General features: G+C 39.0%; 1 protein-coding gene across 26 annotated transcripts in view; it reads right to left on the bottom strand.

Annotated features, from left to right (window-relative positions):
* Positions 1-16,836, bottom strand: part of PCDH15 (protocadherin related 15) — a 623,360-nt gene that overhangs the window by 62,686 nt on the left and 543,838 nt on the right. For all 26 annotated transcript variants that reach the window (XM_083503000.1, XM_083503013.1, XM_083503006.1 and 23 more), the window contains one exon: positions 5,810-5,937. In XM_083503000.1, the coding sequence (XP_083359126.1) occupies positions 5,810-5,937 (128 nt within the window). The remainder of the gene's footprint in view (positions 1-5,809; positions 5,938-16,836) is intronic.

The raw sequence follows: 16,836 nt of genomic DNA, 5'->3' as shown, positions 1-16,836 counted from the left end.
TTTCTGGTTTGTTATTATATTTATATGTGACAAATAGGAGCCTACAATTCTTGCACAGACATTAAGGCTATATAACAATTTTTAGAATTAAAAACTTCAGGGATTAATTTCTACTTAGATTATTGCTCATCAGACTGAAGTCATTTTTCATGGATTTGTGACAAAACAGACACACACACATCTGTGGCAAGTGAAGATCAATTTACAAGCATGCAGCTGTGGCACATTTGATATGATGCACACAAATTGCTACCCGAAAACTTAATAACTACAATAACTAAATCATCCAGGACTATTAAAGTGACACTAATTATAGTGAAAATTGTTTATACTGACTTGAAGTGTGCACAAGCCTAAAGAGCTTGTCTGTTTAACTTCGTATAAATTACACACTTTAAAACTTGAAATGCATTCCATACCAATAAGGCCCAAACTTTTTACTCCAAGTTGAGTGATAGAGGGGTAACTAAATACAAAAGAAAAATGCAAGAAATTGATTCGGACCATTTTATAGTGCTTTTCAATTAACATTTATTCAATGACTTACAGGGCATTTTTAAGTGTGTTTATTCAGAATTCAGGGCTGTTTCCAACATTGTAGCTTCGTTTGCAACACAGTTTTCTCTTCTTCCCCTTGAAAGGAGAATTGCATATGACTACCTGAAAAGCAGGGACACGGGTGGTGCTGTGGGTTAAACCACAGAGCCTAGGATTTGCTGATCAGAAGGTCAGAGGTTCAAATACCCGTGACGGGGTGAGATCCTGTTGCTCGGTCCCTGCTCCTGCCAACCTAGCAATTCAAAAGCACGTCAAAGTGCAAGTAGATAAATAGGTACAGCTCCGGCAGGAAGGTAAACAGTGTTTCTGTGCGCTGCTCTGGTTCGCCAGAAGCGGCTTAGTCATGCTGGCCACATGACCCGGAAGCTGTACGCCAGCTCCCTCGGCCAATAAAGCGAGACGAGCGCTGCAACCCCAGAGTCGGCCACGACTGGCCCTAATGGTCAGGGGTCCCTTTACCTTTACCTGAAAAGCATCATGAAGACAAATAATCATAGATGCTCATAGATGGTTTGGAGGAGCCTTGTGTCTTTGTGATTTCCCCTCTGGAATTTGGGGTTGCGAGCTGGAACTGTGGAGCTGATGGTGGTTTCTAGTCTGGTGACTTGGGGCTTTTCAGGAAGTCAGTAAGAAGTGTCCAGGTTGACTAATTCATGGGTGGCAGAAACCTGACCTTTTGTCTTTTACCAATGGCAATACTCTCTACTGCTGTGTCCTGTTTGAGCTTTGGCTTGTCTGCATAGGAATTCTATTACTTGCTGGATACTTGTCCCACATGCTCAGCTGCTTTTGTTCCAAGCTGCTACAATTTCTTCCAGAATATTTTTTGTCTCCAAGCTTTCTTTTCCCCCTGCTTTTTTTTTGCCAGTTGCCACTCTATATACTGTACATTTTTCTTAAGCCCAATCCATCTTTTGCCCCTAAAATTCCCAGCAAGGGTCATGAATCACACAATGCACCCTCATTCCTTTTCCCAGGTAAGGCAGCTACAGCCTCCATTTGTCTTTCATACCACCCTTCATTATTAATGGTTTTACTTCTTCAGTGTGTCACCTCGCTCTGTATTGTTCCTTCCCAGTCCCCTTTAATTCTGGGTTTCTTGATCTCAGTTTGGCTTTTTTTATATACTTTCGTGAGTCTCCAAAGTACAAATCTACTAGAAAACAGACAATGTAAAAATGATACCTTCTTACTCAGCAGATCTCCCTTGTGCATTCATCATAATACTGCCTACTGCAAGAATAAAGAAGTTCTTGCAACTTTTTAACTTGAAGTAAAATAGCCATGCAACAAGAGAGAGGCATTTTGGAAATAGGCATTTAACTCAGTATGCTAAATTCCTACAGATCTGAATATCCAGTGCTACACCGAGTCTCATTTCCCAGGCTAACAATACTGTAAAAGTGGCTCCTGTGCCTCCGTTACCCTGATAAAATACTAGTGATGATTGCAGTATCTGTGAATACTTTTACTTGCTATGGTTCTATGTTTGAATGCAGAGATGTTTTACCTGTTGTGAAGTATGATTTAAAAAATAATAATTATGGAAGGCAAATCTTAATCAGTACAAATAATTACTTCAAGATTTGTGATCTAACTTTCATCAATTAAATAAAATTCATCTGCAGAAATACAACAGAAGGTACTTCTAGACTAACTGTATTTTATCATTTCTTTTTCCTAAATGAATATATATCCCAACTGAGGGTTAACAGCTCTATTCAGAATGCACTATATGCAAGCTTTGGAAGAGTTAAAACTTCCCACAAATTTGTGGCAATGCCTATATTTCCTAATTGGTTGTATTAGGTTTTTTGCTTAGATTTATCATTGTCAATGACCTGCTGTTTTACTGCTGAGAAACTCCTAGTAATAGCAATAAGAAGGAAACATCCATACGTCAGCAAAGTTTTGGAGCATCCCTCTTGCACATTAAAAGATCAAGTACCTTTCCCCTTACATCTTATTTTAAAGAGTGCACATTTAATGATCTTTGCTGTTAAATTTACAATGGCATGACTTGCTTTTACATTCAAATGCAAGCATCTTCAAAACTAACTATAAGTATGCAATGAATTTCTTTGATACTGGTATTAATGCAATTTTTAAACTTCAGGGTCAAAGTGACATTGGTTGAGAAGGCTTGACTTGATTTTAAGCATACTGCTTTCTTCAATTTAATGAGGACAATTATGAACTTCAGAATCCTAAATTACAATGTAGAACTTTAAAGAAATTTTAAGCCAGAAGTGCCCTTTTCCATTTCTGAGAACATTATTTTTGTAGTCTAGTTACATAAAACTTAACTTATGTCTAGACACATAAACATGGCAGGGTATTTTATAGTTACTTTTTGCTTTCTTTTCATTTGCTGCCTTGTAATGTTATGCAATAGTGAAGGAGAAATAAACTGCAGGGTTGTTATTCATTTCATGATTTTATGTAACCTGCAGATTTAGTTGTTCTGTACTTTCTTGCTGCCTATCTAGAGAGACAATTCTTTGGAAAAGGTACAGATACAACTTTCATTTACATTCATTCTAAAAGACTTACTGTTTGGAAGGGGTAAACGTCAATCAACTTGGAAAATGCACTTCATGGATCAAGTAAATTGATCTTCTTTTCCCTACATAATGGATGTGTATGATGATTTTTTGTATAAACATGGAATATACGTACAGTTAAGGTTGTTTTGTGATTGCTGTTTCAATGGTTAAGTCAAAATCTCTCTCTCTCTCTCTTTACTATAATGGCTTCTGGGATGGAATAAAGTCAACCTATATTTAGGATTATTTACTTGCAATTTTAAGAATGGTTATTCAAAAGTGAGTCTCACTGAGCTCAGAAGGGTTTATTCCTTTGGTAAACAAATTTAGGATTAGAGTGCTAAATTCTGTAAAAGTCTATAAGGCAAAATGTGGAAGGTCAGATGTAAGAGGTCAAAAATTAGACAGAACATAAGAGGCTCACCTAATCCAGCATTTTGTACTCACAATGGCCAACTAAATGCCTATGGGTATCCCACAAGTAGGACCTGTATGTAACAGTGCTCTCCTCACTTGTGGTACTCAGCAACTGGTATTAAATGGTATAAAGCAGTAGATGATACAGTGGCCAACATCAGAGACATGACGTGGTCATAATCAATGTCATTATTTTAGGGTTAAAAAGAAAGTTGGGTGACAGTTAGATACAGAAAGAAGCAGTCATAAATCTAAAATAAAACAAAGAAACAAAACCCACTATAGTAAGATGCCCACATTTGTGACGTATGAGATGATAGCTGGGCTTTTACTAATGAATAGTGCAATTCCATGCATGTCTACTCAGATGTAAGTTCCACTGAACTGAATCATGTATAGGGCTGCAATCGAATTCAGCCAAATTTGGCTCAACCATCTCTTGTTAATGGAACACATTTCTGTGGATAAGAAATGCCTTCATTCTTTTTACATTGGTGAGCAAGAGGACGGAACTGATGGGTTTCTTTATGGCAACTAATTATAACTATAGACTGGCTGTAAATAGAAATTACAACAGTAGTTTAATTCTCTGTGATACGAGCACTTTTATTCTTCTGACTATAGTCAATCCAGTGATTGTACATTTCTATAGCACATTTATGGATAATCAAGTACTCCTAATATCCTCTGCCCACTTCTTAAGCTATAATGATTCCTGCTTAGCCTTTCTGATTTCAGGGTTTGCTTTCCTGGATGTAGATTTTCTCCCAATAGGCTTCCTGTCTCCTGCTGCTACTGTCAGAGACAGTGAGAAAATATGAATGATGAGAGCTTACTTCTTCCCCTCCTCTAAATCTTAACCTAACCATAATACCTCTGAGTTAACATTATGAAGAACTACCTTGAGGGAAAATAATGGGCCTCTTTAATAAACTGCTGTCATTCTCCATTAGATTTCTAGCTCCCTAAATCAGGTCCAAATAAGAGAATTCTTGGTAGGCCAGGCATCCATGGATACTTTTCAACAAACCTGTCAGCAATTTAGATTCTTCCCCATGTTGACTGCACAAAATGCAAGATGAGGAAGATAGAAAAGGACACACATAAGTGTATTCTAGTCACATGTAATCTCTTCATAAACATACTTGCTTATATGGTACTTTTCCCATTATCTTTCCCCCTACTCCCTTCAAATGCAACACCCTGGTATACAAGCTTTTAAAATGTATACAAACATCAAGTAGTGAATCTGATTTTAGGGCAATTTTATGCTTTTGTATGTATAGAAAAATAGTCAAAAAATATTTTTAGATAACAGCCTTAGTAGAAAGGACCTCTGCCCAATTCGGACCCGCCCCCTTCCCCAATATCTCCTGTAATATTCTCAACTCTCTGGAGAGGTTTTTCAAGGGTAAAGATGGCTGTAGAGGGAGAAGGAGGGGAGTCAGGGATAAGAAAATCCCTTTCCATGAAATTAATTGCATTCATGGTTCTTGGGATCCATGCCATCTTCTCTGAAGCAACTCTTACTGATTTTGATGCTGTTAACATGTAAGTATGGATGCTTGGATTAAAGCCTTATTTTAATTTTATGATTCAGTATTGCTATGTGAAAAGTGCTTTTCCTTCAGGGATCAAAAGATGGTGGAAAGAAAAGCTCCAAGACTGGGGACAGCTGTTCAAACTCTTTGCCATGCCTCTGGTGCCTATCTCACCGCCACCACCAAAGACACCAGGGCAAGTGCTTCTATGTGGAACTATAAGAAAGGACAAGTCAATGCAACAGTAGTGGCAGCTCCTGCATTGGAGCTGCAATTTCCCATGGGCTAGCCCATGCCCACCAGTTAGAATCTTATGCCAGTACCAAAATCCTAGCACCTCCTCTCTGCACATGTGAATGGACTATCAGGACTGACACATAAGCATGCCTTTAAAAAGTATTATTATGGTATTAATTATACTATACTATAATAATACTATAATAATGTATTATTATAGTAAGTATAAATGAATATTTATACTTTAGGAATTATAAATAATTGTATATTGAATCAGTTCTGAAATTTCTTTTCACAAGCAAACCTTCACACCCATAAATAACAAAATATCTGTATACATACCAAATGGCATCTTCGCATCCTGATAGACTCAAAGCTAAGTGTTAGAATAGGCAGGTGGATTTGCTTTACATAGTTGCACCTTTTGAGGACATCCAAATGAACATATAATATTTAGACATCCAAAATACAGGACTCTTGACCTCAGCCATGTGCTTGTTTAATTCTCACCTTCACTTTCATCACGGAAGCAAACATTCTAGCATCTTCAGACACGCCTCCTATGTATTGCTTTCTTGTGAAGACAGGAGCATGGTCATTTTCATCCTGTACTTCAATGAACACCTTGGCAGTATTACCTAAAATAAAACACAAGGAATTAGAAGAATTTGGCTACACACTGAGTGCTTTTAAGTAATCAGCATTTCTGAAAAGAGACACATAATGGAAGGAAATTAATTTGTAGCATTAATGCCCTGATCTTAAAGGCCTGCAGAGATACACTGTGCACATTGCATAGAGTGGCTTGCGGCCGACGTTGCTAAAATAGTATTCTGTGTGAGACTTGCTGGCCTATGCAACTCCATTATATAATGTTTCCTCAACTGCATGGAGTTTTGAAGTTGTAGCTGCTATGATACCCACAACGGCATTTAGGTGAAATGTTCCTTTGTCCTTTTCTTTAGCTCCAGAATGACTTTGGGTGGTATCACTGCCCCGCATATGAGCATGGTCATGGTAGTTATTGCCTGCTGCAATTGCACAGATCCATACTTCAAGGGCCACAACATTTTACTGATGTGGCACATGATTATTATTTATTAAATGTATATTCCACCTTTCCTCCAAAATGAGCCAGCAGTCGTGACAGGGCACTGATATTGCAGTGACTGCAGTTCATTCTGAAAACAGACTAGAATTTCACATGGTTGGGTTGTTAATCACACAGAGACCATTTCACAACAATGAGTGAGGGCAGGGTAGCAAAGTGGTAAAGGTGAAGCCATTATTGAGTGGAAGAAGAAACAAGGTGGTAGGATTTGTGGGGTTTGTGTTTAGTGAGACAAAGCAAAGAGATTGATGTGGGACTAGTCACAGCATGTATTTATGACTCTCTGTCATATGAAAGTCTTGGTAGGTATCTCTTAGGAATGGGAAAATTTGCCTCATAATATAGCAAGGTAGCAGGTTGAACGATATGGCTACGAACTCTATCATCATCAATGCATAGACTGAGGCATCTAATCAAATGAAATCTAGCCTTGTATTTGTAACTACAATTTGGTTCCCAGCTTGAACTGAATATGAGTAATCGTACTAATAAAATGGATACCAAACTCACTGCAGCCAAATAATAGATCTTAGATTTGAAAGAACTTTCTTTCTGGTAACCTTGGGCCACAAGAGCACAAAGCCTGAACATCAATATGAAAAGTACATAGTAATCTAACCCCCCCCCCCAAAAAAAAACCCCACATCACTTTCAGACTCCATAATCAAAGAAGTTGACACATTGTCGAAAACGGTGAAAAGTCAGTTTGCTGAAAGAAATCCCATTTGCCAGTGAGAAATGATTTCCTTTCAGAGTTGATTCTTTTCCATGACGGCAAGTTATGGCTGTTTTATACTGCTATATATGGGGCATGTTTTCTTCATATCCGTCACCCTGATTATTTTGGTCTCTTTTCTTTTTGAGTACCGTATTGAAAAGAGTTCCATAGCTGTATCTGGAACAGAAACCACTTCCTATATTGGCCAAGGTGTCAACAATATGACATCTTTTGAAGTCCAACCATTGGAAAAAAATATAACTTCATAAGAAAATGGAATCTCATGCTTTATATGCATGAGAAGATAAACAAGGAACTGGTGATACCTCAGCAGAATATCCAGTTATTCAATTTCTTTGTTGATGTCTACAGGTCTTGTTTTAAATCACCACAAGGTGATGCTTCTATAATTTTCTGTTGCAGACAGGTGCACCCTTCCCTCCCTGCAATTTATTTCTTTGTGACTGTTTCCCTACCTATTGACACCAACGTAATGGAAAATACCTTTGGTAGCTCTAGGCTGGAATAGTTTGGGGGTCTGTTTTGTAGGCATACTGCAGGAATGAATGGACTTTGGATTCAGAGCATCCAAGGCTGCTTCTGACACATGCTATTTCAGCTCCTACTGCCAGTCATCAATCTACACCTATGAATCTTTCTATGGGCATACTGGGGATCTCTTGGCTCCATCAAAACTCCCATCTCCCAGCCTTCAGCAGTGGCTAAAATTGCTCTGCTAGTTTAGAACTATGGCAGTGAATTGTTCTCAGCAGTTCCTTTACTTCAGTTATGCAGTGAAAGAGTATTTTGCACAATTATAATCTATATAAATGTTCCAGATTTGCAGAGCTTGTAAATTGCTAGTTATTGGCAGACTACTCCAGGAGTAAAGATTAATTTAAGTTCCATGTTTGCTGGACAGCAGAAATTTGCATAATATATTTAAAATTTAAATTAAATATTTCTTCAATAATGCTTGCTGTTCTTGATTTGACAGTAAACGGGGAGGGGGGAGAACCAATGTGGCGTAATGGAACTTACTGGGTAACCTTGAGCCTGTTACTCAGTCTAACCTGCCTCACAAGGTTCTTGTGAATATAAATTGAAGATGGTGCCTTGAGTTCCTTTGAAGAAAAATGGGATAAATGTATTTTTTTAAAAACCCTATTTGCAGTTGTGCTCCCCACTGATATTTGCATAATCACCAAGATGCTTCCAATTTTTAAACAAGGTATAAAGGTCAATTTTTATTTTAACTATAACAACAACAAACCATATATATATATTGTTTTAGAGGTTTCCTAATGACTTGCCACATACTACCTCAGTAATCCTTATAACTATCGATCAAGGGAGAGCAGTATTACCACAACTCTGTTGTTTGTGTTCTAGAGGCTTATTAGAAGGAATAGGAGGGGGAAAGGGCAGTAGGAAAAGAGTTTCTTAAAAGAAAATAAAGTGTGATATTTCTGTGAGTAGAACCCACATTACAAAATAAATGTTTAGACCATCTCTGCCTTCCCTGCCTGGTGCACTATGTATTGCTAGAATCAGTGCCTTTTTTGGTAAAAGGTGGCAGGACTCATTTTTTGATAAACGTACTGTGGGCTGCTAGCACATAATGGCTCCCACAGGCAGGGAAAAACAGGAGTGATGGTACTTTGAAACAGTAAGTACCATCACAAAAGAGGCTCTGCTAGAATCACAGAATTGTAGAATTGAAATGAAGGGACCATAAATACCTTCTATTCCAACCCTCTGCAATGTAAGAATCTTTCGCTCATTGTGGGGCTTGAACCCACGACCCTGAGATTAAGAGTCTCATGCTCTACCGACTGAGAAGCAGAACTTCTCCTTAGCCAAAAGACTGAGAAGCCCTTTCAAGACTTAGCCAGACATGACCCAAGTCAAATACAAATGGCCGATCAGGTCATGTTGCTGAACATTTATGTCATGTTCTGCAACAGGAAATAATAAGTGAACTGCATTATAACTTCTATTTATGTTTTCTGTTAAAAGTTGAGAGAGAATTAAATCCACTTTCAACTTCTTCTTTTTAAGCTAAGCTAGCTAAAATGTTACTGTGAAAGGCAACTGGCAGACCTTGGTTTGGTAGCTTTCAGTACTTCCAGGTCATCGAAAGAAAGCTGAAACTGGAGCATACAAGAGGTGTTTTCAACACTACTAGTCTACTTAGCTCAATATATTTATTCAAATGTCAAGTAATCCCTTCCTCTGCATAATTAAAATTATTCTGTTATTTCTGTGTCTTTTAATTTCTGACATTAAACTATTAAAGCCTTTAGTCCATATAGTTATTTATCTACATAAATCAATCTACCTTCCAGCTTTAACTTCGATGACATTTAATTTCATTAACACCTTCATTTCAGCTCATCAGTTCATTTTTATACATGGCATATATTTCATTGGTTTGGCAGCTTGAGAGCACAGCATCTGTGAGTCACTCATTATTTAACTCTTTCCTGCTAAGAAACTCCCAAGCAACCAGCAGCTGACTATAATGGAAGAATTAATATGTCAAAATATAGCCATTGGTTTGTCTTCCAGTCTGGGCTAACAGATGTTATAATCCCAGATCTCATTCTTCACACAAGCAGATACATGCAAGAGGAATGTATTTGTTTTGATTGTGGAGGCAACTGCAAAAACACCATGTGTGACATAAACACATCTAATCTATCTATCAAGTCTAATTTACGACAGACTTTTGTGTCACTCTCAACTATGAAATGGAATCCAGCATGAGGTTAGGGAGGCAAAGGGTACAGTGTATGCCCGTAGGAGCAGGTGTTATTCTAAAGTTATTGAGATATATGGAGGAAAGTAGGCTAGCATAATCCTGCCCGCTTCACCAGGATTCCCCCCCCCCCCAAGCATGGAAGCTTTAGCCCCCTTCATGAGTTATCCCTCAAGCAATCATTGTGTGGAAGCAGAATGCGAGACTCACTTCGGGGGTTCTACATCTTGGTGGGAGTCTACCTGTGAATAGGAGTCTCTCCCCTACAGATGCATCTCTCAGCACATGAATGGCAGAGAGGTGAAGCTGATAGACAACAGCTTGGGATCAATGCGTGAGACCCATATTTATACCCTCACATGCAATCATTAATCATGTGAGGGGGAAGACCTGAATGGGCATTTAAGTTTTAAATATTGGGCTTTATTTTCAATATAGAAACTATGCAACCCCTACAAATGAAGAAACTGCAAACTCTCCCTTATTGCCCTCTACAAACCCGCATTATTTTACTGGCTACTCTAGAAATTTTGGCTTAAAACCAAGAGTGCTATTTTGCTAGTGGAAAATGTCTTCCTCTTCAGTAAGGGCTGTTTCTGATGAAGTGGAAACATGCTGTGTGAGTAAAGTGAGGCCAAACCTAGATTTCTTCCACTCACAAAACTCTTTTCATGAGGTGTTTTTTAATGGTCCACTGAAGTTTATTTGCTATCACATGAATTTTCTTTCTCCACTATATTTCTCATCACTGTGAGACTAGCACTTATTCAAGAGTTCACATAACGGCAGTAATATATTTTCTCCTTCTGCTCACAGTTGCTTAGATCCACCCCATGTAATGGCAAAAGCAATAATAAATATTTAACTTTTATTTGGGACTTCAAAATATTCAGAGTACTTTACATACATTATCTCATCTCAGAACTCACTATAACAGCTTGAAATACATGCTGGTACTATTATCCTGCAGAGGAGTGGAGACTGAGAGGAAACTGAGAGAATTGTAGCTTGCCTGAAGTCATGTAATTCACAACTGAGGTGAGATTACAACCAGAGATTTCCCAACTCAGACTCTTAGACACTCTGCTGCACTTGACTTGCTTTACCTACTGCTCATTCCTTCTTCACTATATCTGATCTTTTTCTCTTTTTTAAAACAAAAAAGCATGGTGAATGCTTCCAAGATAGAGGCATTTTGCACTAGATAAAGGTGAGGCTCAGAAAGGACAATGATATGTTTTAAACAGGCAATATTGTAATATATCAAGAATAGTTTTATACTTCATTATTCACACCTTATTTCTCTTCATGGTAATAAATTTCAGGGGTGCAGTGCCTACCTATATTTGGTTTCCCTGAGAAGGGAGGTGACTGGAGATGACAGACAGACAATTCTGTCAATTCCAGTTTTATGCACACTTTATCCTAGTATATGCATTTATGCACACATTACTTGGCTTTAGAACAGCATTGCAAAATTTGGAGAAATGTTTTGAAAGGTGGCTATGTTTCAGCTTGCGCATTGTTTAGGAAACTGAGAGTTTGGTACATGCATATTTGAATGCAAACTGAATAAATTATCTCCTCCATCCCTACTGGAGGCCTATGGTATCTTGTAACAGCTGAGTGAAGGAAAGGTGGATACACACCAAAACTCCAGATTTACTGCCAACATCAGATCTCCAGAAGGAGGCAGTGAGCACCCCAAAATGCTACTAGATTACAGAGCCTCTAAAGCTCTCTTTCCCCAGATCTCTCCCAGTTGGACTCATTCTATGACTCAATCTGCAATTCTGTTGTTTATTTTCACAGAAAGACCTAGAATACATCCATGCTTAGCTAGAGGTGGAGAAAGGGGAGGCATGTCCCCTTTCAGGACCACCTAGATATTTCCTAGCTATTCAGAAATTACCGGTACCCACAGACAGGAATCAAGTGCTTGGCTACTTGGCCACCAAACATTAAATAAAATTTGCAGTCACTGTGGGCTCATTAACCTACTGTCCTGCCCAAGCCCCCAGTCTTACATTTATATGCAGTTGAACTGAAATATTTACCAAGCTCCATGGCATTAGGTGAACACTACTTTTGGTTGCTCCTCCCTCAGAGGATTGCTCAGCAGAAAAAGAATGGAGCACCTGTTCTTTTCCACAGTAGGTTAAAAGTAGACAGTTATTTCTATTACAAAGGCCGCTTTAATTAAACTGTGGGTGAGCAATATAAATTGGATGGGCATCAGTAATAATTTATGCAGTTCTGCTCTTAATGATCTGCCAGGATGTTCTTGCATATTGGCAGGTAAAATAAACCCATCTATTGCTAAGCTCAATTTCTGCCTTAAAAACCTGGCTTCAGCCACGTAGATCACAGTAATTTAATGACAAATCTTACCTGTTATTTCAGTTCATCAGTTGCCTGCCTTTTAAACAATCAATCACTAGTTTAATCTGGTAAATGTAAATACATTTGTCTATAACTAAACTTCAATACACGGACCATTTTGACATAATAAAGGGAGTGCAAAATAATTACAATGTAGTACAATTTAATAAACAAGAGCCACAACATGTTAATGAGTGATACTGAATGTCTTGCCAGAAGCAGCAAAAGGCAGGCCACCTTCTCTCCCCCTCCCTACAACCCCTGCATTCCCTCTCCCCAAATCTGCTCTGAAGGGTTTCCCCCCAAAATGTGTTGCACAAGCAGAATGGTACTGTTTGAAGTCACCCCCTCCTCCTTTTCATTTTTGCTTCTGATACTGTTGGAAAACTACATGTTACCTTAAAACATGTGGCTGCTGCCAACATACGTCTTATTCCTACTTCTTCTGATGCTATTTAGTTGAAGTAGTGATGGCCCACTAACTTGGATAGCTTGAAAAGAGGATTAGACAAATTAATGGAGGGTAAGGCTACTAGTGGATACTAGTCACAATGTCTATGCTCTGCCTCCAGTGCTGGGGACAGTAAGCCTCTGAATAGCAGTTACTGTGAATCACAGGTGGAGAGACTGCTGTTGTGCTAAGGTCCTACTCGTTGGCTTCCCATAGGCCTTTGGTTGGCCACTGTGAGAACAGGATGCTGGACTAGATGAGCCATTGACCTGATTGGGCTTCCCTTATGTTCTTAAATCTGTCACGTGATAAGATATTGTCACACTCAGCTATTTCCATGCCTCCTACAAGTTGCAGACAACTGAAGTTTGGCACAGCTACATAACAGAACCAAAATAGCTGGAGAAAAATAAACTTGACTTACGGTCTTAAACTGACAAAGGCTTTCCGGAAAGGTAGCCAGGTCAGTCTGTTGCAGCAAAAGCAAGAGTTTTTAAACTCATGGTTAAAAGACTGGCAGGGATCTTGCAGATATACAACTCAAAGGGTGGAGTGGAATTCTACCTCATTATTAGCTGAGCTGTTTTGTCCCTGAAGCATCTGCTCTGAATAAGAGCAGGCTCCCCAGCTCTAAAAGCAAGTGTGGTAGAGAATAAAGACTTTAATCTCTGTATTGTGCCCCTTTTAAACTAACCCCAAGGCTTTCTGTGTCTGTGAGCAGATGAAGGGCCCAAGGAAGGATACTGCCTTCTACTTTTCCCTCTCCACTCCTCTCACAAGGTCCACTGACTCTACAGAGCAGCAGGCAGAAATATGCTTGTGTGAGTGGGGTGTTTTAAATGCAGAACAGGTACCAACAAGGACTTATAAACTTTCTTCCACTAATGTTGTATGGTGAACTCCTGCTATTGAGCCCTGCTGCTGCTTAGTGGGGTGATATATGTAGTGAATAAAGTATTCCGGATGTCCTTGAAATAATGCAAATTGCTACAAATAATCTTAGGAAGTAGCATAGCTTTTTCATCACATCTCTTCATTTAAAGTGGGGTGGGGAGGGAAAGTGTGCCCCAAGTTGTTAGACTACAACTCCCATCAGTCCTAATTGGCATGGCCAACAGTCAGGGATGATGGGAGCTGTAGTCTAACAACATTGAAGGCAGGATTGCAGGTTCCCCATACTGGCACGAGTAGATAAATAGCTTCTGCTGTGGTGCGAAGGTAAACAGCTTTTCCATGCACTCTGGCTTCAGTTATGGTGTTCCATTGTGCCAGAAGTGGTTTAGTCATGCTGGCCATATGACCCAGAAAGCTGTCTGCCAACAAATGCCGGCTTCCTTGACCTGAAAGTGCAGATGAGTGCCGCACCCCAAAGTCGAATTTGACTGGACTTAACTAACCAGGAGTCCTTTATCTTTTACCTTTACCTGTACCCAACATAAATCTATCTAATCTATCTATCTATCTATCTATCTATCTATCTATCTATCTATGAAATAGAAACTTTGAAACAGCACGCGCACGCGCACGCGCACACACACACACACACACACACAAAATAGAAACTTTAAAACAGCACACATTTTTTAAAAGGCACTAAACAGTAAAGCTGCCTCATTTCAACTTAAAGGTGGTGGTAGGGAAACTAAACACCTTTTTTCGCAATATGATTATCCACCTGAGAAATACTCATCACCTCTATTGCTTAGTTCTTGAGCATGGCAATTGCTCTTTGAGGTGATAAAATAGAAGAGAAGATGCATTCTCTCTGTAAACATCCTATAGCTATAAACAACCTCCTAGTCTACAGCTGACACAACAGCAAAAAGAAGATAGTGATCAAAGGTAACATTTACCGAAGATGAAGTTTCCACTAGGCATCATCTGCCAACTGGCAACACCTTTATCTTTGAGGACTTATTTTTCAGCCATCTATTTGTATCCATGACCATTTTCAGAGTGACACTAGAACAGCCTGGAGGCTTCTTCCACTGAATCTCTGCCAAAGCCTGCTAAAGTTGGGTGTCATATGTAACAGGAGTGATAATTCAAGAAAAGATAATAAACTGTGACAACTACTGTCAGCAGTTGTACAATAAGCAACCGTCAAGCATTATACCTGAGGGGTCATGAGAACTGAGTTGAAATATAAACAGCCACCTTATTTTTTGGGTACTGTAAGAATTAAATATGAGAAAATATGCGACAAAACCCCTCAGTTTTGACTCTCTAGAATATGGGACAACACTGTGATCTACTAGTAGGATACAGCCCCACTGGTGTGAATCAGATTGCATTACTAAGCCGTAAGGTACTAGATTCTCTGTCAGGCCTTTCCGGATGAAAACACCTGACTGTGACTGTAATAATAATATTTCCCACATGCCATGGCTTTAGTAAGGTATAATGCTTACAAAAATATATTATCTTGTCACACTTTTCTTCTATCCTCTTAGATCTCTTTGTTCTTCTTTTGCTTTCCAAGCTTCTCCTTCACACATTGCTTTGGTTTCCTGAAATTCTCCATTCCACTTCACTGCAATGCTCTTTCTTTCCCCTCAGGTGAGTGTGTCTTATATTATTTATTATGAGTAAGTGCCAGGTGCATTCTCTTAAAGTGACACTCACATGCTGTAGTATCTAGCACTGCGCTTTCAAAGCACAGATCCAACTGGATCCACACTTCCAAAAGGCACCCCTTTTTGGTATGTTGCATGGATGGATATCTGCAGTGTGTGAGAGAGAGATGCTTCACCCTATCTCCATGCCTCACAGCTTCTCTCTTATTAAAAATAGAAGGAAGCAGTGCTGGGTGGTGAGGAACTTAATGGAGAGAAGATGAGTGGTGTCTTTGGCCCTGTCCACTACTCTCAGTGGCCTACCACCATTGTTTTAAGGTGGACTTCTAACTTTTCCCCTTCAAAATTACTGATTTTTGCTTTCTGTCTCAAATTCTTTTCATTTGCGGGCTCAACATTTTAAGTGGGGTAAGATGTTTGTGGTCAACTTCTGTAGAAGTGATAGGTTTCAAGAGTCTTCTTCCCATTCTTCCTCAGGCGCATGTGTCCAGCAGGAATTCTCAAATGCAAGGGTTACTGCAGTGACTGTAGAATCCATCCATTGCAGCTGCTAGTAGAAACATGCCCTTGAAGATGGATTTCACCCCAAAACATGGCAGGCCTGGAATGAACCATATTTCTAGCACCTAAAGTTTGTTCTTCCCTTTTGCCTGTCAGTGGTGCAGTCTCCGCCTTATGCTGTTGTTGTTTCTCTTCTTCCAATTACCAACTCTACATGAATTATAAGTGCGTCAAGATTTGTCTTCTGATCTTGTCTGGAAGATCATTAGCATTTAGGTACATCCATCACACACACACACACACACACACACACACACACACACACATATATATGAAAGAAGCAGCTATTTATATATGATAAGGAGAACTCTTGTGTCATACACTTTTGACAGCTTCTGTAAAGACACATCAAGAATGGAACTTGGCTCATATGATGATAAACTCTGCCGATCATTCAAGACACCATATATGAATTTCTAAAATAGGTGGGGAAATGAAAGAAAGTGAAACAGGGCTGGTGGACGGTTCACAAACATCACATCATCTTTAAAGCATTTACATGCTTCATAGTTGTCAATAATATTGCATTCATCTTGACTCTGGTGAATGAAGAAATGAAAGTGACAAACACCCCATGGACCCAACAAGTGTTTGTTTAAGGGAGCCATACTTTATAAGCAATATGTACTGATTTTTAACATTGAGCCTCTGGGAATAAATAGCCTCAAAAAGCCATGTTCACAATCTGAAACAGTACTGGAAAACAAAAGGTAGCAGAACAATGGAAATTATAAAACAAAAAATAGAACCATAAAATGCATATAGATGTTGCTGTTATCATTTTACTGATAAAGAGGTATTGGAATTAAAATGGAAAAGGAAAAGAAATATTGAAGCTGAGAGATTTTAGCCTGCTAAAAGTGCAGAGCTGAGGCTGTTTTGGCAGACAGCCACTGACTGAAAGAAAACTGTTATTGTTTTACTTTCTAAAACTGGCTGAATAAGGAAAAAAATACTTCAAAATAGTGCTTTACTTA

Source organism: Podarcis liolepis (genome assembly GCF_965112155.1).
Source record: "Podarcis liolepis genome assembly, chromosome: 5".
In the NCBI taxonomy this organism is placed as follows: domain Eukaryota; kingdom Metazoa; phylum Chordata; class Lepidosauria; order Squamata; family Lacertidae; genus Podarcis; species Podarcis liolepis.
This window is presented reverse-complemented; position numbering and strand designations above follow the sequence as displayed.